We start from the raw sequence: 27950 nt of genomic DNA, 5'->3' as shown, positions 1-27950 counted from the left end.
AAAGCAGAAACATAAAATGGTATTAACATCCCGTTATTACCATTTCATGTTTTGTTGCGGGTGGGCGGGGCTGCTCTGCAAGCAGGGAAGGAGTTGTGTGCCCACTACTGAGGGTGCAATTGCTGTTTGGCCGGCCCTCTGGGGCCACCCAAACCAGTCATGTGCACTCTCCCTTTCTCCATGCAGACTTCAATGCAGCCTGCATGGAGAACATGCCCTCCTAGTATGCCCCTGGCTAGGCGGCATCCCCACCAAACACAATGCTGCCATTGCAGTATTGTGATTGGCTTAGAGGAGAGAGGGAAGCTGCCTGATTCCTGTTCCTGCCGGAGGCAGGAACTGAGAAGGCGCAGACACTGACCGGCGGACAGGTAAATTTTTTATTTATTTATTATTAAATAAAAATCCCCCTCCCGTGCAACCCCCCGCACCACCCAACCACGATTAATGCCGGCCGCCACTGCCCGAATTTGCATAGATACAAGTCTGAAAAGTTCATCTTGTCAAACAGATAAATTGATCCCTCAAAAGCAAATGCTAAGGCCCTCACAATAATTGAGATCAAACTGGCCATGTCAAGTTGTGAGACCCAGACCCAGTACTTACAGCGTGAGAGATTCATTGCACAGACCATGGAATGCACTGGCCGGGACGGAAGTGATGTAAGGGTTATCAGCAATTTCCCTGTAAAAATTAAAAGGAGAACCTTAGAACCCTAACCTTGTAGCGAAGCTGCGCGGTTGACATGTAGACGGTTAACACTATAAATACAAACATTGCAGTGATGTTCATGTAGGACCCTCACCTTCAATTACCTCCAACCCTGACCTCATTCACACAAGCAAACAAACGAAGCCAGGCCTTGGAGTACACATTTCAAAGCTCTGCACCAGCATGATGTTGAGGAGAAGAAGTTGATGGCAGGTAAGGCCCACCCTGTCTAGAGGGTTAGCCTATTTCCTGTGCGGTCTCAGACTCAGGATTTACCTTTGCTTATTTCCTTACTTAGCATGATTCAGTGTCTGTTTCCTTACTACAGCTCCAACAAAAACAAATGGGAAGAGCAATGGTCTGAAACAGTTTGCAGAGCAGAGGAGTGTGAGTGATGTCTAGAATAAGATTCAGACTGAAAGCGTACCCTTCCAATACAAATTCCTATGCCTAGACAAGTTCTGAAACATTCCACACATTGTATATCTGCTGTCCAGCGCAGCACACGTGCTATTTGTGGAAAACTTGGAGAAATAAAAACATATCTCCTTGCAGGCATTAGTTTTTGATACAAAGACTGGTCTGTCTATCTTGGGGGCATATTATCAAGTTAAAAATTAGGCGTTAAAAATTATCACCGGTTTAGCGGCAGAAAATTACTGTTAAAGCGGCAATAATGGGCTTGATAATAGGCCCTTGAGAATTCCAATAGAAGTCCATGTTCTGATGTGAACATGGGCTTCTATAGGAATTCTCCAGGGCATATTATCAAGGCCATTATCGCCGCTTTAGCTGCAGTTTTCTGCCGCTAAACTGGCGATAATGTTAACGCCGTCTTGATAATATGCCCCTTAGTGCTTGTGCAAATCTGTGAAATTACACCCTAGTAGCACTACATTGGCTCAAAGTTACACACTGCATAACAAAGTGCTATTTACCCTTGCCTACTTCCTTATTTAGAATGACTCTTTGCCGACTCTTTGCCTGCTTCTTTTTTAAGTTTACAAAAAACTGTGTGAAACCAATGGTCTAAGACAGGAGTTTAATAAACTGTGTGGTCTGTGCTTGAAATTGATAATCTAGAGGACTTTCATAGCTCTAAATTAGGCTCAAGGGTCAGGTTTATTATATTTTCTGCACAATGCTGTAAAGCAACCAAAGTTGCTGCAACGCATTGCCCAAGAGAGAGAGACAGTAGCTCAGACTCCTATTTACTACGAATGGGCTGCTGTTATTTCCTGTGCTTGCATACTATTACAACTACCTAGCACCACACAAAATATTTGCAACAGAGGTGTGTCTAGCATGAGATTTGCATTGAAAGCATACCATTTCAGAACAAAATCCTATGTCTAGACAGTTTCTGAAACATTCCACAGATGGCAAGTGTGCTGTGCAGAGCAGCACACATGCATTGCGTGGCACGTGCCTTGTTACTGCCAGCTTTTGACGGAAATTCTGGTCTGGCTATCTTAGTAGATCAGGCTTTGCCTCAAAACTGTGGGTGCTCACGCAGGTCTGCAATGTGGTGCAAGCAGCACAAAGTGCCATTAGTTCAGTGAAAAGAGCACCTTTACAGTGCAAAAGACCTACTGTGCTATCAAGTAAATACCCTTCCAAGACTTTGCACTGCTTTGTGTTACATTAATCTTTTGTCTTTGAAAAGTATTTCAAAGCTTAAGTTTAGACTTTTAAAATGCAGAGAACTAGTGCAAATTTTGAAATGCCTCTACCAAAACAAAGACTTCAAAGCCATATACAATGCAGGTACTAAGTGCTAGATTACGAGTTTGGAGGTCCATAGGACTGCTAATCCTGCGGTGGTGCAGCATTCACCATGGGACTGCCACAACCACCAAGGATACGCGCGGTGGTCTGGGGAAGCAATATGCTTGGCGGTACTGGTGTGGCACCGCCAAGCATTTTATGACTTTTCCCTCTGCCATGAAGATCCTGGTTGTTGGGAAAGAAAGGGGGTCCTACAGGGCCCCCTATGTCCCCTGTGCATGAAAATGCATGCAGGGAGGCACAGATTAGGCTCCCTGTCTGCATGCACCCTAGTTCCATGCCATGCAGGTACTGCCTTTGGAGCTCCCACTGCAGCACATTTTTCATAGGCACTGGCGTGGGACTGCTGAAGAACCTCCCACAAGATACAAGAAAACTCGTAATCTGGCACAAGGTGTTCACATGGCTTTGGCGTTGTGGGAGTGAGCGGTGGAGTGGCGGCCCCGCTCACACACCACCACAGTCATAATCAAGCAATAAGGCAGATGCGTAAAGGCCAGGCATTTGGACAGAAGTTCCAAAACCAGATGCTAAGACAGGGGGTTAAAATATATAAAATATATATAAAATATGGTTTCAAAAGGCAGGCAGTGATGTAGTGGTTCAAACACAAGGTACTAAAGCCAAGAGTTTAAACCTATTCTATCTCGTGGACCTTATCTCTTTGTTTATGTTTATGTTTTATAGATTTGTATGACGCGCAAATACCCGAAGGTGTCTCGGCGCCTAGGATTAATAAAGGACATGGTCCACTGAAGGAGATCATTGATCAAAAAGCCCGGTCTTCAATTGTCTTCTAAAAACGATAAGCGTAGGGCTGGTCTTGATGGAAAAAGGGAGGGTGTTCCAGAGTCTCGCCGTGGCCACTAGAAAACGTCTGTCTCCCCAGGAAGCTGTCCTGGTGCGAGGAACTGGAAGGAGACAGGTCAGGGATGAGCGAAGGGGTCTGTTGGGGGTGTAGGTTGCAAAAGCTTTCCTTAAGTAATGTGGTCCTGAGTTGTGCATTGCTTCATAGGCGGTGCAATGCGCCTTGAATTTGATACGACATTTGATGCGCAACCAGTGCAATTGCCAGATTCCTGCAGCAATTTGGTGATGCTTAGGGGTGGAAAGTAAAACCCTGGCTGAAGCATTTTGGATGGACTGTAATTTATTTAGGACCTGTTCCTGGGCGTTAAGCAGGAGAGAGTTACAGTAATCCAATTTGGAAAAAACCAGGGTAGAAATAAGGGTTTTGCCTGCATCTGCTGGTTGCTATGGAAGAAGCTTTTTGATTTTCCTTAGAACCAGGAAGGAAGAGGAGACCACAGTGTTGACATGATGGTGGAATGTCAATTTATCGTCAAATATGACTCCAAGGTTTCTAACCTTGGTGACTGGTTCTGGAGGGGGGGCCCATGTTGTTTGGCCACCAGTTGTCAGACCATCCAGGGGAGAGGTTGCCAAAGATCATGACCTCGGTCTTATCCGAGTTTAGCTTTAAGCAGTTCCTCGACATCCAGTGGCTGATGGCTCGCATGCCTTCCTGGAATCTCGAGGCGACCGCTACCCCATCCTTGTGCACAGCCAACACCAGTTGGGTGTCATCTGCATAGGTGGTTAAACTCAGGCCGTGAGATTTTATGACCTTCGCCAAATCTGACACATAGATGTTAAATAGTGTCGGACTTAGCGATGATCCCTGAGGTACTCCGCATGGCAAGGTGAAGGTAGGTGAATAAAATGTGCCCAGTTTAACCGATTGTGTGCGGTTGGCAAGGAAGGAGGCCAGAAGATCTATGGCTAGGTGGTTGACTTCCAAGACGGAGACTTGGTCGATCAAGAGGGAATGATCGACCGTGTCAAATGCGGCAGATAGGTCCAACAATATTAGGACCGCCGCCCTGCCTTGGTCTAATATTGTCCTGATTTCATCTGCTGCTTTTATTAGTGCCGTTTCGGTACCGTGGCCCTGCCTAAACCCAAACTGGGTGTCGTCCAATAAATGATGTTGGTTGACATGTTCCGAAAGCTGGTGGTTCATAAGGGATTCAAAGATCTTGGCAGGAAAAGGGAGGCAAGCTATGGGTCTATAGTTTGCTAGCTGAGAGGGGTCCGAGGATGTTTTTTTTAATAGGGGTTTAATCTCTGCTCTTTTCCATATCTCCGGGCAGACCCCTGTGTGAAACATGGAGTTACAGATATCTTTAAGAAGTGAGGTAATGACATCAGAGAGGCAATTTAATACCGAAGTTGGACAGGGATCTAAGGGGGAGCCTGATCTGATAGTAGACACAAATCTGCTGATGATTTCCGCCATGACGGGAAGAAAGAGGGGAAAGGATGGAGTGAAAAGGGTAGACGAGGACCGAGGGGAAGGACCTTCTGTTTCGGATAAAGAAGAAAAGGACGAGAATATATTAGTGACCTTGGTGGCAAAGTAGTCGGCTAAGGAATCACAAAGCTCTTGAGATGGCTCTATTGAGGGGGATACTGGAGGCGTTGCAAGAGTAGTAACCACTTGAAACAATTTTTGGCAGAATTCTGGGCAGACTCTATTTGAGATCGAAAAAACACACTTTTATGAGAGATTATAGAACGCTTGTAGATGGCTAAGGTGTCTTTATAGCATTGTCTGTCCTGAATACTATAATGTTTGCGCCAACGTCGCTCTAGGTTTCTGCAGTGTTGTCTCTGCAATCTAAGATCCTCCGAGAACCATGGGACCGAAGGCGTGGAGCGATTGGGAAAGATAGCTTTAGTGGGAACTACTGCACTGAGAGAATCCAGGAGCCATTTTTGATAGCTGTTAGAGGCTAGTGTGGGAATAGAGGATGCCTCGCAAGGGGATAAGGTATGGGTATGGGTAAGGAAAGGGGTGTCTAGATAATTCCAATCTCGGATTAAATGTGGCGGATTAGGGTCATGAGCCTTAAGACTGAAGATAACTGCAGCGTGGTCTGACCAAGGTAGGGGGAGCTCTTCAAGCAGCGATATGTCAGTGGTATTGGTAAACAGGCCATCCAAAGTGTGGCCTGCTTGCTGCGTTGGACCTGATACTAGCTGGTGTAGGCCAACCGCTAGGAGATCAGTGATAAATTGAGCAGTGTCTTTATCACTGTGAGATTCTAGGTAGAAATTACAGTCTCCTAGAATGGTGTGGCTCGAAGGCCCAATCAGAGGTTCTGTAATCTTATCTAAGACTGTAAGATAGCGTTTTCGGGGACCTGGGGGTCTGTAAAAGAGAGTACATTTAAACGCTTGATTATTGTTAAGGGAAATGGAATACATAAGTGCCTCACAATTCAGGCCAAGAATAGGTTCCGTTTTTATAGGGTATGGAGCTTTATGGATTATAGCAAGCCCTCCACCTTTACCTGACGGTCTGTCCAGTCTGGTTACACAGAAACCCTCCGGTAGCGCTGCGCAGAAATCCGGACCTGAAGATATGTCACCCCAAGTTTCTGTTATAAACAGAATGTCCAGCTGTTGATTCATAATCAGCTCCAAAATTTCCAAACTATGTTTGGGTAAGGAGCGCGCGTTTATGAGAGCAGCGCGATAGGGGGCGCGCGTCTTAGGTAGAGGGGAGTGACTGGAGGTACGAGATGCAGGAAGTGTGGAGGTACATGAAGGACACAGTGTAAATAAACCCGGGTAGCCGGCTGCAGGGGGCGGCAGCACGCAGCAAGGGATAGGTGCTGATGTGTTGATTTCCTTCAGTTGCTCGAAAGTATAACTAATACGAGCGCCTAGATGGTGGGAGGTAAATGGCACAGGGGAAGAGGCCCTGGGCCCGGTCCTGGCGCGGACGGGCGCAGACGGACTTGCCTTAGGTGCGCCTTCGGCGCGCCAACAGCGCACCCGCTGCGCGGCCGGGAAGGCTTGTGGTTTAAGTAGCTGTGGAGGCGAGCAGCTAGACTGCTAACCTCTGTAAACCGTAAGTGAGTGAGTATCGCACTTCCTGCTATGGCGGTGTATCCCTCCACATCAAACTGAATCATTCAGTGGTGGAACGGGGATCGCGCCTGAGCAAAACAGTACACACAGTAAATTAGCAATCAAAATACAGTAGTGCAAAATGTTGTGCTTAAGTGATGGTGCAGAACAAAATAAAATTATTTTTAAAAATCCGCTAGGAGCCCTGCTAGTGAGCCTCCGTCGGCATAATAGTTAAAAACACTGTCTGCTGCCGTAAGTCGCGCTGGTACAGAGAGGCATAGAATCGTGCCTTCAGCATATGATGTCCCAAGAAAACCGGGGAACAAGCTTGATCAGGGGTTTAAGTAGCTGTGGAGGCGAGCAGCTAGACTGCTAACCTCTGTAAACCGGAAGTGAGTGAGTATCGCACTTCCTGCTATGGCGGTGTATCCCTCCACATCAAACTGAATCATTCAGTGGTGGAACGGGGATCGTGCCTGAGCAAAACAGTACACACAGTAAATTAGCAATCAAAATACAGTAGTGCAAAATGTTGTGCTTAAGTGATGGTGCAGAAATAAATAAAATTATTTTTACAAATCCGCTAGGAGCCCTGCTAGTGAGCCTCCGTCGGCGTAATAGATAAAAACACTGTCTTTGTTGCTTGTTTACATCAACTTTCTATCTCCATCCATATTTTGATGCACTTCAGCAATTAGCAGTGGCATTAAGTGGGCGTGAGATGCAATAATTCATAACCAGTAGCCTGGCTGAAACACTAAGACACCTCCCGCAGAGATACAGGAGCCCTGCAGGGAACGAGTTCGAGTCCATTCTAATTCAGGCCTCCCTCTCTGATGGCGAGGAATTAATTCTCATTAAATCTTCCTTAATATGTCACAATGCTGCTGACAATGAGACACATCCAGGGCGCTCAGCACATTCAGTTCACTTTGCAGCAAAGGGGTAGTGAAGGCTCTTGTTTTCCTTCCCAGTCAGCATTAAATGGTTCTCACTAATACCTTTTGTCCGAATCGAGCGTCCTGCTGGGAGTGGTTGGCGGTCAACCGATCACAGCTGGACCCTTGCTTCTAGATTCAGCAAAAACAAAGTACAAAGTTGTCATTTCACATGTTTTCAAGAGATAAAGTGAGATTTAAAAGTGTTTTGACACGAGTTATGTAAATGAAAGAATGTGTGTGTGCTTTGTGTGAAATGTCACTTATTTCTATCTGTGGGTATAATTACAGAAATGGCAATGTATGCAGTGCACAATACAAAACGAATGTTTAAGCCAATTAGTAATAAGTATTTTTGCTACTCAACTGAATCTGTTTCAGCAACCTTAAATACTGACAGACTTTGTGAAAACCAGCAAGAATTCAAACAGTATGCCATGTCAGTTATACACAGATCTTTAAAGCATCTTTACTCACTTAGCCAAAGTACCTAGGGGCAGATTTATGAGCCCCTTGCGCCACTTTTGCGTCACTTTTCCCATGTTAAAAGTGACGCAAAAGTGGCGCAAGGGTCTCATAAATCTGCCCCCTAGGGCCTTATTTATGAATGCCTTGCGCCACCGGTGCGTGACTTTTTCCCATGTTAAAATTGACGCATCGGCGGCGCAAGTCCTTCATAAATAAGGCCTCTAGTATGTGTAAATTGGGACCTGCAGGTTCAATAAGAATCTCTGCAAAACAAGCAGAGCACAAGTCCTTAAAAAAGAAGTGGGGGGAGTAACCAAGTTAGGCAGTGAGCAAGTGACGTTATGGCACGTGACATCAAGCTATCCTGGCTGAAGACGGCTGATAGCCAGAAACCGGTCCTAGGATGCTTAATTCCGGTCCAGGGAAGATATGGCTTGGCAGTTCGGGCTGGACTGTTCCCATGAGGCTCAGGGTCAAGGCTGATTTGCATATGGCCATGTCTGAACTGGGGTGGTTTGGAGTGCAAAAAGACGATGAATTTAGGCCCAGATCTCTGTACTGGGGTGAATGTATGATATTGTTCTGCATTCTGTCCATCAACTGTTGTTTTTGCATTTGTCACCCCGAGTGGGACGGGTATGCTCAGACTTGAGTCCCGTGCTCTCCACACCACTGGAGTCAAGCTATTCTGGCTGATAGCCAGAAACTGGTCCTAGGATGCTTGATTCCCGTCCAGGGAAGACATGGCTTGGCAGTTCGGGCTGGACTGTTCCCATGAGGCACAGAGTCAAGGCTGATTTGCATATGGCCATGTCTGAACTGGGGTGGTGTGGGGAGCAATAAAACAATGAATTTAGGCCTAGATCTCTGTACTGGGGTGAATGTATGATATTGTTCTGCATTATGTCCATCAACTGTTGTTTTTGCATTTGTCACCCTAAGTGGGATGGGTATGCTCAGACGTGAGTCCCGTGCTCTCCACGCCACTGGAGTCAAGCTATCCTGGCTGAAGATGGCTGATAGCCAGAAACCGGTCCTAGGTTGCTTGATTCCGGTCCAGGGAAGACATGGCTTGGCAGTTCGGGCTGGACTGTCACCATGAGGCACAGGGTCAAGGCTGATTTGCATATGGCCATCTATGAACTTGGGTGGTGTTGTGAGCAAAAACACGATGGATTTAGGCCCACGTCTCTGTACTGGGGTGAATGTATGACATTGTTCTGCATTCTGTCCATCAACTGTTATTTGCAGAGCATGGCATCACAGCACCACATCGTATGTGGCATCTTAGGAAGTAACCTCACAGGAAGTGACCTCACAAGAAATGACATCAGATATTATGACCTCACATATTTGGCAAGAACAAGATTAGATGGCTGGGTGATAATTGCGCATGGTTATTATGGTGACAAGTGTAATGTGAACAATAAGGAAAGCTCAAAGGATAAGGTTTAGGCATTCCATCTATAACCAAATAGGTATGAGCAAGTCAATATCTTATAAACATAAATGCAAAAGATATCCTGAGCTAACAAACATCAAAGAGTATGAATAAACAAATGACGAGTCGTGTATTTCTTCTCTTCTTCTTTTATTTTGTTGTGATCCTTTTTGGTGCAATCTAGCGTTGGGTGAAGGTTAATGCTTTTGATAGACTGAGTTGTGGGTTGTCTAGTCCCAGACTGCAAAAGACAATTTAACCTTGTATACTACTTTCATTGCAAAGTGCATCATGTAACATGAAGATGACAGATTTTTATTTTTTATTTAGATAGGTATGTGTGTTGCTGCTTTTAACATAGAGATCCTTTTGTAACTTGCAGTTCATAAATTGTAATCCTTCTAATATAGCACAGTGAGCTATAAAGGACTTGTGACACCTTATATCCCCCACTGTCTTAAGTAACATCGGTACATTGATTTAAACACTTCCATGATTTATTGCCAATGTATAATGTTTATGTTACGTAAAGTACTCTGACATCCTGCATTGCAGTGAGTAGTGCTATAAAAGAAATTTAAAAAGTGGTATTTAAATAGTCATTTGTGTATATACCGGGGCAGGCCGACACATCTGACATTCTTACAGTGCATTCATATCTCTTATATACAGAGACTGAACAAAGCCAAAACTATGCCTCTCTTAAGTACCTAATATATATATATATGATTTACAAAAGGAAATAATGCCGCACTCCCAGGAGTTCCATTAGAACAACTTTTAATGGAGGAAAGCATATTCATTACATCTATATTTCAAAAGCTCCATAATGCGTTTCTACTTCTGTCTTAATCAAATGGTAATTGCTCTCAGCTGAATTCAATGCTGTGCTTTAACTCCTCTGCAAAGCATTCTGGACAATGCAGTCCTTACAATTGCACATATGGGGACTCCGTGTATCTGTATTATTACTGTCTGCTAAGTGCTGACCTTTAAAGTCTGTCTCTGTTTTGTTATTCTAATCGTCCACTCCCAAAATTATTTTTCTTAAATATATTTATACTTGTGAGCAAGGAGCCGGGCGCTCCGAAAGGTGTTGAGTTTGTAAAGTTGAATTTATGTATGTATGTACGTATGTATGTATGTATTTGGTATTTGTTAGGCGCATGTATCACCCGCAGGCCTCACAGCACCAGCAGAAATACTCAGATCACTGTGAGTGGTCTCTCGTTATTGCTGAAAAAGCCAGGTTTCACGTGATTTGCGAAAACTCTTGTGGTCTTGTTCTGCGCGGAGATATAGGGGTAGGGCATTCCAAGATTCAGGGCCTATTCTAGAGACAGCTCTACCTCCATTCCTTACAGTAAGCACTTTGGGCAAGGCTAGGAGGAATTTGCCAGTCGAGCGTAGTAATCTGGCTGGTTGGTATCTTATTAGTTTTTTGGCTAGATATTTGTGTCCTTTGCCTTTTAAAAAGAGGATACACTTATAGTGTATCCTCTTTTTATGGGGAGCCAATGGAGAGTTCTCAGACTGGGGGCAGAGGGGGTGCGTTGGGGGAGGTTAAGGACCAATCTGGCTGCCGTGTTCAGTAGGACTTGGAGTTTGGACAGATGGTTCTCATTATTGCCAGTCTGTACTAGGGGCATCCGGGATGGTAAAGGAGTCCACTTAAAGATTTTTCTGAGGGCTTTCATTTGGCCAAAACTGGTGCGGATCACAGTGTTTGTGATCGGCCATAGAAAGTTTGTCGTCTATTAATATGCCCATATTTCGCGCAGTGGATTTGGGTGGAGGGCAGGGACCCTACGACGGTGGCCACCAGTCATCTGTCCAAATTTTCTGAGCATTTCCGAAGAGTAAGATTTCAGTTATGCTCTCATTGAGTAATAAATTATTACTCGTCATCCAATCTTTGATGGATGACATGCACTTTTTGAATCTGGATTTAGTATCATTATGATCTGCTCCAAGTGTGATTAGCAGCTGTGTTTCATCAGTCTATGACACTGTGTCAAACCCATGGTCTCAGATTATTTTGGCCAGGGGTGACACATACAGATTGAAAAGCGTAGGGCTGATTATGGAGCCTTGAGGGACCCCTTTATAATGGTTCTATTAATTGGAGGAGAAAACGCCTATTTGCACCTTGGAGGACCTGCCTGACAGGTAGCTTCTGATACAGGTTAGTGCTGAGCCCTCAACACCAATCTCTAACAGACGCATCAGAAGAACGTCATGGGAGATGGTGTTGAAGGCCGCGGACAGGTCCAGCAAAATCAGGATGGCAGCTTGTTTTGCATCGAGGGAGAGCCTGATGTTATCGACAATTTCGCGCAGAGCGGTTTTGGTGCTGTGGCACACCCGGTAACCTGATTGGGATGGGTCCAACAGATTGTTGTGTTCCAAGTATTTATATAGCTGTCCATTGATCAGTGATTCCATAACCTTGCCAAACAGAGGTAGGAGGGAGATAGGTCGATAATTGACTAGTTGTTTTGGGTCGGCCGTGGGTTTTTTCTGAATTGGTCGGATTGTGGCCTTCTTCCAGTGAGTGGGAATGGTAGATTGGGACAGTGAAATATTAAAGATTTTCATTAGGTGTGGAACGAGGGCTGGGGCGATTTTAGATAAGATCTGGAGATTCAGATTTGATTTTGTTAAGTGTGAGAGGTACCTCTTCCTCTGTGAAAGCACAAAATTGTTTGAGAGAGGGGGTGAGTCGGTGGGTAGTCTTGTTTATCCCTTGTTTAGGTGTGGGGCAGGTGGAAACTGTCTATAAATGTCCTCAATTTTCTGTACAAAAAAGATGAAAGGGTGTTGACCCATTCTTGGGAGGCAGTAAGTGGTAGTTGGCATGGGGCAGGGTTGATACATTCTTTGACTATCTTATAGAGTTCTTTATGTGAATTGGAGGCCAGATTTTTTCTGATTCCGAGGTAGTTTTTTTTTGCTAAGGCTATATGGTCCATGTAGCACCTGTGTATTTTTTTGTAGTGCTGTTTATCTGTCTCATTTTTAGTGCCTCGCCATTTGTGTTCGGCCTTCCGGCCGATAAGTTTCTCAGTTTTTAGGTCAGAGGTGAACCAAGGGGAAAGTTTGGACAGGCACTTTGTGTCCTTTATTGGAGCAATGGTGTCCAAGATCTTGGTAATAGCAGTTTCCAGATCTCCGGCAGCCCTGTCAATGTGGGTGGTCTCTGACAGGGTAGGAAGGGTGAGGTGAGTTAAAAAGGACTGTACTGATCTTGTTCCAAGATCGACTTCGCTTTGTGCGAAAAACCTTAATACATGGTGGTCGGACCATAGGACTGGGAATAACTGGTCGAAAATAACATTAGGGGATATATATATATATATATATATATATATATATATATATATATATATATATATATATATATATATATATATATATATATATTACCTACTGGCGATAGCCAGTAGGTATATATAGTTAGGATTTTTTTCCTATGGGACTTTTGAAAATTCTATGTCTAATAACTTTGGCGTTTGTGGACGGAATCGGCTGAAATTTTCAGGAAAATGGCACATTTTGTTTCTGAGCAGCTCCTGAAAATTTGGGGGGGGTTCGTCAAGGGGGGGCCGAGAAAAAAGGGGGGTCCCAAAACGCGTTTTTCCCATGTTAATTTCCATAGGGCGGTTGGACTCACTTTTAGCCCGAACGGCTGAATGGATTTCCACGAAACTTGGCAAAATTGTAGGGACTGTTAGCCCGATGTGCCTTTGCTAGGTCTCAATATATGTGCTTCAGTGGATTTTGAGAAATTAACGTTTAAATCAAGATATATATCTGTAACAGCGCTCCGGGCAGCGCTCCGGTTCGCGAACTTTTCGCGTATCGGAACTTTGCAAAGCGAAGCTGATTGGCTCTCCGGTGTCTGTCAACATTCTAAACAGTCCGGTGCGGCCGCCATCTTGTCTCTCGGTAGGATCGAGAGACAAGAGGAGGCCAAAACAAAGGGGGAAATGAAGGAAAGGGGGCAAGGTAGACCCCTCCTGACCCCCTGGGATTGATGAGGGGGATATTATAGAGCCACGCCGGGCCCAAAAAAAAAAAAAAAAAAATCCGATTTTTTCGCCGTAGAGACGCGTCTTGGTTCGCGAACCGGGCAGCTAACCGGGCAGCTAACCGGGAAGCTAACCGTCAGTGTAACCCAAAAAAAAAAAAAAATCCGATTTTTTCGCCGTAGAGACGCGTCTTGGTTCGCGAAACGGGCAGCTAACCGGGCAGCTAACCGGGAAGCTAACCGGCAGTGTAACCCAAAAAAAAAAATCCGATTTTTTCGCCGTAGAGACGCGTCTTGGTACGCGAACCGGGCAGCTAACCGGGCAGCTAACCGGGAAGCTAACCGGCAGTGTAACGGGAGTCTGAGGAGTAGCTGATTGGCTGTCAATATTGTAAACAGTCCGGAGCGGCCGCCATCTTGTCTCTCGGTAGGATCGAGAGACAAGAGGAGGCCAAAACAAAGGGGGAAATGAAGGAAAGAGGGCAAGGTAGACCCCTTCTGACCCCCTAGGATTTATGAGGGGGATATTATAAAACCACGTGGGGCCAAAAAAAAACAAACAAAAAAATCCGATTTTTTCGCCGTAGAGACGCGTCTTGGTACGCGAACTGGGCAGCTAACCGGGCAGCTACCGGGAAGCTAATCGGCAGTGTAATGGGAGTCTGAGGAGAAGCTGATTGGCTGTTATCATTGTAAACAGTCTGGAGCGGCCGCCATCTTGTCTCTCTGTGGGATCGAGAGACAAGAGGTGGAAAAAAAAAAGGTGTAAATGAATGAAAGGGGTAAGGCAGACCCCTCCTGAACCCCTAGGATTGATGAGGGGGCTATTAAAGTTCCCTGGGGGGTGAAAAAAAAAAATTTGCGATTTTCGCGGTAAAGGTGCTTCCTGGTACGTTAACCGGGCAGCTAACCGGCAGCGTAACGGGAGTCCGACATATTGTGTTTTTTGAACGTTTGTGATATGTGCACGTGTGGATTTTGTCTAATTAAGGTTAAAAAATATATATATATCTTTAAGCGTGTTCTGGCGCGCTTACGTTTTGGGTTTGGTTTGCGCTGCAGAGACGATACGTCACGGTTATGCGATGCATCATGAGGCGTCTCACGGGCTACGTGATACGTCACTTAATAAAGAATATATTTTACAGCTATAGATATTAGCTTTTAAAAAACCAATGAAATTCACAGAAAAAACCATAGGTTATAGACCATATATAGTTAGGAATTTGCATTTACAAAACCTTGAAAATTCACTGAAAAAACCATAGGTTATAGACCATATATAGTTAGGGATTAGCATTTAAAAAACCTTATTTTATTTGCACAAAACCATTGAAATTCCATATATAGTTAGTTGCACTAACTATATATCGCGGACCCGCAATCCACTGCTAATGATGTCACATATTACATCATTCATGACATGGTCAGTGACATCACTGATGACATCACTGATGACATCTCAAATGACATCACTGATGACATCACTGATGACAACACCCAGTGACTGTATGTTTCTGTAAAGTTAAAATATGTCTTACATATTGAAGAATGAGTGGATGTATAAGTGTCTGGATGAAGGATTTAGTAGGTGCATGACTGACTGTATGAGAGAATGATTAAATGTGTCTCACTGAGTGCATGGGTTAGTGATTAAAGTGTCTTAATTTGGCAATCAATATTTATGTTCTTCTGTAAACTGCTGCATGTTTAAATCAGTAGCTATATCAGTAACTATATGGGTTATTGAATGGTTGCCCAAGTATTTGTATGGGAGACTGAGTGTGTGTGTGGGTGGCTGGGAGGTGTATAACTCTGTGCATAGATGTGTGAGCGGTTGATTCCCTAGGTGTATGGGTTCAAAAGTGCATGTAGAAACAGCTGTATGGACAGTTGACTGTGTGCATGAGTATATTGGTGAGTGAATGGATATCTCAGTTCTACATGTCAAAGTAAGTACATATGTAAAGCACACTCCATGTGAGAGTTGACATATATAAATAACTGAACATAAGAGTCAGTGAATGTGAGAGTGGCTGTATGAATCATTGTGAACTTGTATCAAGGATTGTATAAGAGAGTAAATATGTGTTAGTATATGTTTGAATAAGTAAGGTGTGTATAACTGTATAGTTAAGGAAATGGAGATGTGATTGATTCTTTGCATGACTGAATAGGTGTGTGAGTAACTCCATGGATGTGTGACAGTCTGTGAGTGCCTGTTTACACTGAGTGTATCAAAGGTTATATTAGAGTCTGAAGATGTATTATCACATAAATGATATCATCAGTGATGTAATCAGTAATGTCAAATGAGATGTCAGTGATGTCATCAGTGATGTCATTTGAGATGTCATCAGTGATGTCATCAGTGATGTCATTTGAGATGTCATCAGTGATGTCATCAGTGATGTCACTGACCATGTCATGAATGATGTAATATGTGACATCATTAGCAGTGGATTGCGGGTCCGCGATATATAGTTAGTGCAACTAACTATATATGGAATTTCAATGGTTTTGTGCAAATAAAATAAGGTTTTTTAAATGCTAATCCCTAACTATATATGGTCTATAACCTATGGTTTTTTCAGTGAATATATATATATATATTATTTTTGGGTTACATTCTGTAAAAAAATAATAATACTAATGCTGTTATATGAAGTGAAGCTGTATTGCGTTGAGTAGCTCTATAAAAGAAATAGAACAATGGTATTTCATTTTTGGAGATACTAGGACAGAACAAACCATTTGCCACTCTTACAGTGCATGCATATCTGATTTAATAGCTCCTTGTGTCTCTGGCCTTCGTGACTATGCCCCCATTCTGCCGTACCTGGTACCCCCGACGTGTCAGTTCCAGCAGTCATTCTTTCCATTTCCTGCCCTGATAATTATTATTATTCACTTCTGTAATCTTGTAGGTTTGCACTGCTGTTTTGTGGGTTGAGTTGACCATCTAGAATTGCATGATTAGCAGATCAAATGCAATATCCGGGGGAGTGATTCTTGCCAGACAAGCAATCGTGTCAGTTTTAGAAGCGGGTGGTTTATGACATGCCCTGAGCAGAAAATGACGGTGCCTGATATTGGCCATTTGACTTGTCAGTGGGCACTCTCATTGTGAACGGATGCTGTACCGTTATTTCTCAATAGATGGCAGCAGAACCGAACGAAATTCTACACAGGATGGGAATTTCGACCATCCTCGGTCTGTTTACGTTACGAGTCCACTACACTTTAACTACAAAAACGCAATTACTTAAATACAAGTTTTAGAAATGTAACCAAATAGCTATATCTTTAAAAAGTCAGTTATCCAGAAAGACGTAAGAATATTATATTTTACTTTCACTGATTACAGGAAAGTTCATCACTACACGGCTGTTTAATCATGTTTAGGGGTGAAGTACAAAGGGGCAGATTTATGTTAACTGGCGCATCCCCAGGGATGCGCCAGTTAACGTGCGCCACAGTGCGCCACAGCTCCGCCTCCCATGGTGCGCCGCATTTACAATGCGGCGCACCATGGTGCAAAAACGGCACAGATGCGTGACGCATCTGTGCCGGAAAGGTGACTCATGGCTGGAGTTGCGTCGCAAGCGCGACGCAGCTCCAGCAAGGCTCGGGGGTGCCCCATCTTCACAATGCTGCGTCAAGACCTACGCCTGCTTCAAGCAGGCGCAGGGTTTTGACGCAGCATTGGCCTGAAAGTGACTGAGTGAAATCTCATAGATTTCACTCAGCCACTTTCAGGAGGCGTTCCTGCGCAGGAACGCCCCCCCCTGTGCAGGAACGCCTCCTTATGGCACAGGGCTTTACAACGTGACGCATCTCCTAGATGCGTCACGTTGTAAATAGGGCGCATTGTTTGTGCCGCCGTTGCGTCAAATAAAGTGACGCAATTGCGGCGCAAAGAGGCGCAAGGGCATCATAAATCTGCCCCAAAGTATCCTTCCCGCCAAACTCTTGGCCTTATATAGAGAACGGCGAAACTCAAGTTTTCCCTACACGCAGCCCCCATTGTCTTCTTTATCGGAACACTTCCTCAGACACTTTGAAATGGCAGTGAGGAACAGAAAACAATTATGAACCAACACCCTGGGTCAATAGTTTTTCACAAACTCCTGCTTTGGGAGTTTGTTCCTGAAAAACAAATACATTGATAAAGTTCGATGAATGTCCATCAAAACTGATGGCCGCCATCCCACCAACTTTTTATACATCGAATGTAATCGCCATAATAATTTCTGCTCTCTCAATATACAAAGTGGCCCGCTGGTCCAGCGCTCATCTCTAAATCTGACGCACAGTAGTCCTTCAGTATTGGGGAAGTTCAGTCCTCAGCCACATTGTTGGATGGATGGGGTACTGTGCGTTAAACTCACATTCCTGCCCTAAATTACTTTTTTCTGCTGCATGGATTTTCATATCCTGCCTTAAGGGCTTAGAAAAGGACAACTTTCAAAAGTGTAAAGTCACTAAGTTAAGTTGGTCATATTTTTACACTTGTGTCATCAATAAAATATTCTAGGGGTGGGCATATTTTTAATTTCATATGGTATTAGACAAATTCATAAAGTACGCATTGCTTATAAGTATGAAAAATATGTCTGTTGTGCAAAATTACACGTGTCAAAATTCTTGCTTTAAATCCTTTTTCAGAAAAATCTTACTGCAAAATAGGTATACTGTTGTTCACGAGCACAAACAGTGCATAACCATCTTCATTAACTTCACACCAATATTGCTGGAATTAAAAACAGCAAAAAGCAATATGCGTTTTTTTTTCTCCTCTCAATGTTTTAAAAACCTTTCGAATTTCAATAGATGCGCCATTTTTTTCTGAAGCTTAGGGCATCATTAGGATGGCGGGGGACTTTGTCCACCCGCCATCCTGACGTAGAAAGGGACTGCCCGCCATAAGTGCGGTGGTCCTGTGAGGGTCATTAGGATGCGCCCGTAACACTGGCGGGCGCATCCTGCATTCTTGACATTGTGGCGGGCGGTGCCGCAATGCCTAAGAGGCATGTCGTGCATTTTCACGCACAACGTGGCAGGCACCGCACGGTGCCTGCCATGTTGTGCATGAAACTGCAGAGGGGTACCATAGGTACCCCCGTGTGCACCACCCACCCCACAACTTCCTGGGGGCCCGCTGCGGGCCCCCAATAGTAAAGACTGCATGCCTTTCTGCCACAGAAAGGCAAATCCTCGCATGCATTATAATATGGATAGCAGTGTCTTACAGACACCACCACCATATTAAAGCCTTTTCCCGCCCGGTGGACGGTCTTTCCGTCTGCCGGGGTACCCCCGGCCATAGTAATATGGCAGGGGAATGGCATGCGGATGGGAAAGAATGGCGGGCGTATCGCCACTGCCATGGGGCGCTGGCGATCCGCCTGACATTCTAATGGGCCCTTTAGTGTGGAGAGTCATGCAGAAGTGTTGCCTCACAATTGTGCGCACACCTAAGGGCATATTTATTTAAAAATCGCACAGTGCACCTTGATGTGCTGTGTGATAGGGAAAGGGCAGAAATGCACTGTATCTAACTTTATAGAGCTCATTCATTGAGTCTTTTCCCTGTGCTGGCGCACAATATGTTGCCTAGCACCGGCACAGGCACCCTTGAACCAATGTGCAAGGGTGCCGCACTCTAAGCAGGAATGCTTTTGTGCAGGAAGGGACACTTTCCTGCACAAAAAAAATCCCTGAGGTGTTTTCCTTTTCTATGAGAAAGGGGAAAATACAAGGATAAATAAAGATATTTCTCCTCGTTACTCCTCCTCGGCTATGTGTAGCATTTTGATAAATTCCAAGGTCTACCAATAATGGTAAACCGGGGATCACACCAAAATCCATATGTGGATGCATGGGAACACCCACGCTCCACCCATGGAATGTCTCCCTGGACAGAGTAATGCAATGCAATGATTTGTGCTGTGTTAGGTTACCCTAGATTTATCAAGCCAGTTAGGATTGCGTAGCCTTGCATGACTTAATAAATCTAACTCAAGAGTTGTGTCACTCTTGCACTCCATTACGTGGAAACTCTTTGATAAATGTGAAAATTCAAGTTGTTCAGTTATAAATGTTATTTATTTTATTCAGTCTCAGAATATAAATTTTGGATGCTGGATCCTGTATGACCAGAAGTAAAAAGATTGAAAATGTCATTGAAATAAAATCCTATCTTAGATCTTAAGATGGAAGCAGCCACTAACACCTAGGGGGAGATTTACAAAATAAGTCGTGCAATGCAGCACAGCCCTCGCGAGGCTACGCTGCAATGCACTACTTAGGGTCAATTTAAGAGCGAAAACATGAAATTCTGCTTTAAAGATTGCAACTTAGTCCAGCGCACATTATTCAATCTTCATTTAATTTTTTTCAGTTATTTTATCAGAGGACAACATATTTAGTTGTGCATTTCAATACATAAAAGACAAACACATTTGTGAAAGAAAGATGAGGGCACGCTAAAACAATTTCATCACCATACACTTGGCCAATTCCACATTCATATCACATGACCCTAAGTAGTTGAATAGTCAGTCTCAGCATTGGCAATTGTTTGTTCTATTACTGTATTGGCTCAGCCTTGCTGAGTGTGAGCCAAGACCCATTACTGTTGTTTGACGCTGCATTGCATGGCAGGGAGGGAGCAGGAGAGCGCCATTATTTTAAAGATATGGCTCTCTCCTCCAATTTCACTTGCACCAGCGCTGATTTCAGCTGTCGTGCGCCATGCACACACCTTAGCGCCGCAGCACTAGGGTGTGTGCATGACTGTAGCATAGGTTTTGGACAGGAAGCGTACCATTCCTGTACAAAATACTATGCTAGACACAATGCAAAGCTTTTCCCCCTTTGCATACATGCTGCACAATGCAGCACGCATGCAAAGTCGGAAAAGGAAGGAGAAATGAAAGCATTTCTCCTTCCTTGCGCGTAGTTGAAATGGACATAGTTTTCTCACGCTAAACTCAATCTACTGTTTTTAGTATATTGGGTTTAGCGTTAGAATCCTTGGGTGGTTGCAGGGGAGTGCCCATTCACCATCCTTGGCAAGCCCCCATGGCGCAAAGTAATGCGAAGCAGCGCAATGCGCTGCTTTGCATTACTTTTACGTTATTTCCAGTGGTAAAAAAGTTTAGCGCTGGAAAGATAATTAGGAAAAAAAGATTTTACGCCTTTTTGCATCACTTTTGTGATGAAAACACAGTACAAAATCTTAGTGAATCCCTCCCCTCGTTCCAAGATGCAACAGAAAACAACAGGCCATTTTTCCATAACAATTTAGTAGGTGTACAAAAGTTCTACATGAGCGACTTAGTGCAGAAAAGATGTTTGTACTGGTCAACTGGATCTTCTACTCCTGAAAATTTACTTGAATGGTCTTATGTCTTACAGTCACTAAACATATACCGTTTTAATCTTCTGGTGTCCTGAGCAAAACAGCATCTTTTCTTGTTGGACTTTCACTCTGGCTGCTTCTACCAATAATTTACTGTACTCTGCAGTGGGTATGCTATTTACCTGTGAAGGTTTGATTCAGCTTCAAACATCTCATACCATCCTTAATTTGATGATGGAGGTGAGCATGCCTTCACATTTGCTGTAGAGCTCAATTGACTTTGCCAATATTTGGTAAACGTGTTCAATGAAAAATGGCACAACTTGAATGTACTTGGCTCATTAAGACTCAAAGCTGAAATGATTCGTGAATTCACTCTCTCTTTGGGCTCTTCCTTCAGTATAAATTAGTTGGTACACAATTTAAATTATTAGCAATTGTGGAGCAGTATTCGGTGACTGTGTAGTAAAAAAAAAATCAAAGTTTATTTAGACAATAGTCTATAAACCATACACACGACCATGGATCCACTTAACAATAGTAATTTTTACATCATAGTTCAATTTAACACTCAATACAGATTTAAAACCCTAAAAACACTAAATTGACATTTTTCATATTTTAAAATCTTAATATCTTAAAATTTCCCGTTTTCCTTGGTTGTCTCCATTACATTACAGGTTCTCTTATTGCTTTCAAAAATTTCCCCAACGCAATTGTAATATCTAAAAACGACATTTCTGTAAGGAGAACGACAGCCTCTGATCGTTTGTTCACCTTATACTTTAAAAATATTGGACTTAAAAACATTTTACGCACTTTTAAAATCCATTTACAATCCAGTAGTATATGCAAAATATCATTCTTCACACCTAGGCCACATTTACAAATACCATCAGGTTGGATCAGGGTTGCTTTTAATTTACTATCAATCTTCCATGGATTTAAGCCTACCCGAACCTTCATGATTTCGTACCTCAACCATTTACTGGGTAGTGCATCCAAATATGGAAACAGGACCTCCTTTTCCCATTCATTCCTTACCTAGTTCACTGATTTTTTCGACTTCAGGTACTCCAAATCTTGTGATCTGGAATATTCATACCCTCGGTCCCTAAGCATTTTCTTAGTAAAGACTAAGTCCAATAGAGGTTGTTCGAGGGTCAACTTTAATTGTGCAGTTATGAGCTGGAGGATTTTCCTCACTTCTCGTGCCCAATGTAAGCTGCTTGCTTGTATTTCCTTTCTGCACCAAATTGACACCTTCTCTGTCCACTGTGACTGTGTACAGAGAGTCCGAAAGTCCTTCTTGCTGTTGAGGATATTGTGCAGGGATTCCTGATGCAGAGCTAAGGCTCGGGCTATGATTCAATCCATCCTCTCACTTGCATTAAAGATACCACATCTTGGAAATACTCAGTTAAAAGGAAGGTCTGGCAGAATTTACAAGTGCCTGTAAAAAAACCCTACTTAAATTATAGGTACTGAAAATTATAGGTATTGAAAATGTAGCTCCAAATAAATTGAAACAGTACTTTGAAATGTTGTTTGAGTATTTTTGTTGCTGGTCTTGGAGGTATCCTATTACCTCTATTATGTAATTCAAAATTCTCCTCAACTTTTTATTTTAATTTGAAAAAATAGTCCAAAACCTGTCCAATTCCTATCTTCATTCTCCTTCTCTATGTAATAGATCCTATTATGTCTAATTTACAATTTCTCACACAATCTCATTTTGGACCATTTTCTTTCTCTGTATAGTATCTGCAATTTTTAAGATGTCTACCAGTTGCCCAACATTTTCTGGCTGTCCTTATCCCCTCTCTTTCACTCCTGCACCATTATTACTTGGCTGCAAAACAGCCAGCATAACTTAACTTACTGCCTGCTGTCTTGATAAATAGAGGTGGGGGGATAACTTTTTTATTCTGTTGCAAGTGCAAGACAATCTCAAAGTGAAGCTGACTTTTTGTGCTGTTCCTTACCCAGCTAGGTCTTGGGCCGCCTGTGGCGGCTCCTGCGTTTTCAGCCCCTGCATTTGCTGCCCGCTGCGGCCTGAACGAAGAGAGGGGGGCTGCTGGGAATTTATGTGGCTGCAACTGCCGCAGTTAAGAACGGGGGAGGTTAGGGGGGTGCTGCCAATTATTACGGCTGTACGTAAGAGCGGGGGAGAGGGGTGGCCGCTGCCCCCATAACTCGTGCCGCCTGAGGTGGTCTGCCCCCATCGCCCTCCCTATCAAAACCACTGTCCTTACCTTCTACCATGGATAAAAAAGACAAAAGGCAGGTGGCATTTTGCAGTGAACCACAAACTGCTGAAAGATTACTGTTTGCCTATCATGTCAGTCAATGACTGGTCAATGGACTCTAAGGGCGGGCATGGACAGGGAAACTAGAGAATGAGCTGACACCTGCCCGTCATAAGGCCCACATTACAAGTTGAGTGGAATAGGGTAGGTACTTATCATACATGTAAAAAATAATTACCCACAGAGTGAGGTATTTACCAGGTTCACTAAATACCTCCTATTCTTTACTTGATAATGTTATGTTATATGTCAATCTGTGTAGCGCACTAATGAACCAAGAAAGTATCTAAGCGCTAGGGCAGGCATGTGGGTGTGTTGTCCCCAAGGTGGTCATACAAAGAGCCCAGTCTTCAGCATTCAGTCAGAACTTGAGAAGTGCAGATAAGGCTTTGATGTGTTGAGGGAGGTCCTTCCCTGTCTCTGGTGAAATGTAGGGGAATGAGGGACCTCCTGTTTTGCTTTTGGAGTTGCAGGGAGTGAGGCACAGTGTAGGTGTCTTGTGACATGATGATAGTGTATGAGGTGATTAAGCTATTCTTGTGCTCGGTGCTAAATTGGTGATAAATTGTGTAGGACTTTCTATGAGTGCATGAGAAGTTCGAGCAGGCTTCACTTGTACATGGGGAGCCAGTGAAGCTTCCTAAGGTATGATGTTATGTGGGTGCAGCATGAGAGTTTGAATATGCTTCTTGTGGGTGTTGAGTAGGAATATCGAGTTGTAAATGTCGATTTACACCAATATCGAGATGGAAATATTGTGATTAGGAAATATCGACTGCAAGAATATCGTGGTCAAGAATATCAAATTTAAGGTAAGAAATATCGTTAAAAAAATAGAAGTCATTAACATTGTTTGCAAAAATAAAGTTGTGTAAAATATCGACTTTTTAATTAGTGTTATGAATTTTTGTATAAGTATTGTTTATCTTTGTTTAATATATGTGTTAAAGTTTTAGCAGTTAGCAATTTAATTTTAATAACATTTTGCATTTATTAGTTCCATAGAGGGTTGTGGGTTTATAGGGTGATACGGTGGAAAGTAATCAAATTATAATAAATTAATGATTATTTTTCATTTGTTTAATTTAGATTGTATAGTGTTAATTGTGGTAATTTATTTGTAATTAATTTTTGATTGGTTGTTAATTAATATTAATTGATCATTAATTATGCTAATTGGGTATTTATTTTTAGGTGCGAGTTGTGGGGTTTATAGGGGTTAAGGGTGAGAAGAAATTCATTTTTGATTAATTAATAATTTGTTGCAAATTTATATGAATTAATTGATTGGAAATTAATTATGGAAATTGTGTAATTAATGTTAGGTGCGGGTTGTGGGGTTTATTGGGGTAAAAGGTGGGAAGTAATTTATGTTTAATTAATTATTATTTAGGTGTTAATTTATAATAACAAAAGAATTGATAATTAATTATGGTAATTGTGTGATTTTTGTTTGGGTGTGGGTTGTGGGGTTTATGGGGTAAAGAGTGGTAAGTACTTTTTTTAATTAATTAATAATTAGTTCTTAATTAGTATTAATTAATTAATTAATCGACAATTAATTATGGAAATTGTGTAATTAATATTAGGTGCAGGTTGAGGGGTGTATAGGGGTAGAGGGTGGGAAGTAATTTATGTTTAATTCATTAATAATTAGTTGTTAATTTATATTAACTGATTAATTACTAATTAATTATGGTCATTGTGTGATTCTTTTTTAGGTGTGAGTTGTGGCGTTTATGAGGTAAAGGGTGAGAAGTAATTTATTTTTCATAAATTGATAAGTAGATATTAATTAATATTGATTAATTAATTGAAAATTAAATATGGAATTTGTATAATTAATATTAGGTGTGGGTTATGCGGGTATAGGGGTAAAGTGTGAGAAGTAATGTATGTTTAATTAATAATTGGTTGATCATTAATGTGAATTAATGAATTGATATTTAATTAGGCTAGTTGCTTATATTTTTGCGTGTGGGTTTTACTTTTTATGGGGTAAAGGAGGAGGAGTAAATTCATTTTACTTACTTTATAATTCGTTTTTATATATTATTAGTTTTTTAATTGAAAATAAGTTTTACTTGTATATTTAATTGTGTTACAGTTTAATTTTACCAGATAATTAATTCTTTGGGTGACTGACTAGGTTTTTGAGTAACTCTTTGGGTGAGTGGCAGTGGGTGAGTGTTTATATGGGTGTATGAGCGGATATATCAGTGGCTGTATTGATGAATGACTGTGTGTATGAGTGACTGCATGGGTTAGTGGGTGAATGTTTATGTAGACATATGAATCACTGAGCGGGTATGTACTAGCTGCTATTGGTCTGTCTATGGTTTCGATATTGGTAGTCTGTATTTTAGAGTGGGTGTATGCAAGGTTTTATTAGGGTGTGAGGAGGTGCATCAGATGATCACATGGATGATGTCATCAGCAGTGCATTGCAGGAGCGAAAGTTATAGTTAGCTCTACTACTCTGCGTAGTCCAGTTCAAACCACTTCTGGGAGCGGTTGGCTCCTGCTCTGGTGAGAAACTGGACAAAGGACATGGGCGTAACCTCTCCTTGGTCCAGACCCTCCCCTGGGAGGGTCCCCTGAATCTTTTTTTACAACCCTTTCTCTAGAGTTCTTAAGGACTTACCTGGGTGTAGGTCCCTAGATTCGTCATGGGATAAGATTCAGATCAGACACCACTGCACCTCCACCATCTGGGCACTCTGGACTTCGGTGGACTTCGTTTGGGTCTGACTTCGTATCCCTTCCAGTCAGTTGCATTGATTGTGCCTGTGCATCATACAGGAACCTTCCAAGGCCTCTGAAGACCAGTCTGCAGATTCTGAGCTCCTCCGGACTCTGTGGGCTCTGCAACACAGGTGGTGGTTTTCCACAGCTCCCAAGGCCTGCCCTGTCATCTCACCAATTTTGAAGCCAGTATCCATAGTGGGGGTTGCAATAACCAAACCAAGTATCCCCAACCTCAAGCAGCTCCAGTGACGAGAATTTTTAGCCACATTGCATTGTGTGCATCGTGGCCTGTATCTTTTGGTGAGCTGCTTGAGGTCCTCTCGCGATTCCAGTGCCTCCAGCCTGTAAGGTCCACTTGAGGATCACATTTATTCTTTTGGGCTTCCCTGATTACGCAGGGCCTGCGCCGACTCCCTTGCTGTTAGTGAGTCTTCTGGACCTTCCTGGTCCCGACGTTGCTCCTTCTGTGATTGCTGTGTTGGTTGCATTTGCCAAGGCTTGTTGGTGCTCCCACCGGACAACGACCCCTCAGCACTCGACATCCTTCGTGGGACAGCTTGTGCATGGCTCCTGGTTCTCCTCAGTGTCGCCTGGTCCTCACAGCTGCAGAGTCAAGGTCCTTGTCATCCATCCTGCAACACCCGACATCGGAGGGCATTCGTCTTCCCAGTCTCCTAGTCACTCCCAAGTGACATAGACGCTATCCCCTCTGTCTATCCCCTCTGCTTGCAGGTACATCTCATCGAGAATCCATCCTCGGATTCCACAGGACATTTCTTCTTTCTTCCACAGCGGAACTTTCCTGAAGTCCTCCATTGGGTTTGACTGCGGTTTCCGACACCACTTCACATGTATGCACCCGGCTTCCCGGGTGTAGGTAACATGGGTAATAGAGTACACACGGGTGGGGTGGCTCTCCAACCTTCTGTCTTCCACAGGGTTTTTTCAGGGTCCACTGAGAAGGGTCCTTAATCTTTAAAAATCCAAAAACGACTTGCACATAGAGTTGTACGGAGCACGCGGTCGTGTTTCGACGCTGTACACACTCTCTGTCGGGTCCCTATCTACTCACCTTGAGTGGTTCGTTGGGGTCCCAGCACTTCTACGTCCTCTTGATCCTGCCTTAATCCGAGTTGTGGTTCTATACCACTTTCTTAGTATACGGTTTGGTCCCCCCTAGCGTCCACAGTGTATTTCGTGCTATTACAGTGTTTCTTTGCTGTGCATTGTGTTCATCTCCGTGTAGAAGATATTGAAACATACTAGAGAGTAATATATAATAAACACGTATTTTTATATTTACATGGTGTGGTTCTTTTTCACGTAATCTATGGTAAAACAAGCTGCTTTACACTTCTTCTGGAATAAGACTGAAGGCTGCTCTCCACAGCTACCACTAAGAGAGCTTTCTAAGGTTGTCTAAGGTCTCTTAAAACCACCATAAGTGTTGTCTGGACTAGTGCAAGGTGCCCACTTACATGAGTGGGCATCATATACCAGGCCAGCTTCTCACACATATGTTTTGTCTGTTATATTTGGCTCCTTTTCCACACCTAGATACATTTCAGCATGTTTAACTTGCTAGAATGTATCGGGGAAATCTTTAAGCATGTGATAATTATCACACAACTCGTAATTTTCATCTCTGTGCAAACAAGTGCTTGCACAGGGTTCTGAATTTACCCTTGAATGTGCGATGAGGGCCCTAAAAATCTAACCACGGAAACAAATTATAAACAGTGAATCAAATGGACTCCAGCCAATCAGAACAGGCTCTCCGGTTAGAGCATTCAGAAAAACAATGGTCAGCAGTGCTTAATTTGTAAAATAACAAATGCCAGTGCCCAAAGTTTAACTCAGTAGCACGCAACCAGTGCTGCCAAGTGCCAGGTTTGGAGTCTGCCATGGGTGTCTAGACTTGATTCTGCCTCATACCTCTTTCATCCACCACCAGCACCAGACACTCCCTGCCTCTCACTCTTGCAGTTTCTATTTCCTGTCTGCTTTCTTCCTTGATCACTGTCTTTCCATCTTTCTCTTCTTCTTTGTTCCTCCCTTTTCTGATTTTCTCTCAATTGTTCTTGATCTGATAATGAAAAGGAGGTCCCAGTCCTCAAACATGAGGGCTGGTAGGCTCCACCTGCAACCACCAGCTCAAATGAAATACTGGGCAGCGTGCACCATCCCAGAGGGTTTTAAAGTTTGTGAAAATGCACACTGTCCGAGTACA

At 43.1% G+C, this 27950-nt stretch overlaps 1 protein-coding gene across 1 annotated transcript in view; it reads right to left on the bottom strand.

The window, feature by feature from the left end:
- TSHR (thyroid stimulating hormone receptor) overlaps positions 1-27950 on the bottom strand; it is a 618302-nt gene that overhangs the window by 105251 nt on the left and 485101 nt on the right. Inside the window, exon 6 of the mRNA XM_086937590.1 lies at positions 607-684. Within this exon, the coding sequence (XP_086793716.1) occupies positions 607-684 (78 nt within the window). The remainder of the gene's footprint in view (positions 1-606; positions 685-27950) is intronic.

This window comes from Lissotriton vulgaris, chromosome 9 (assembly GCF_964263255.1).
Source record: "Lissotriton vulgaris chromosome 9, aLisVul1.2, whole genome shotgun sequence".
Classification (NCBI taxonomy): Eukaryota; Metazoa; Chordata; class Amphibia; order Caudata; family Salamandridae; genus Lissotriton; species Lissotriton vulgaris.
The sequence above is the reverse complement of the archived record's forward strand: the minus strand, read 5'-3'. Positions and strand labels throughout refer to the sequence as shown.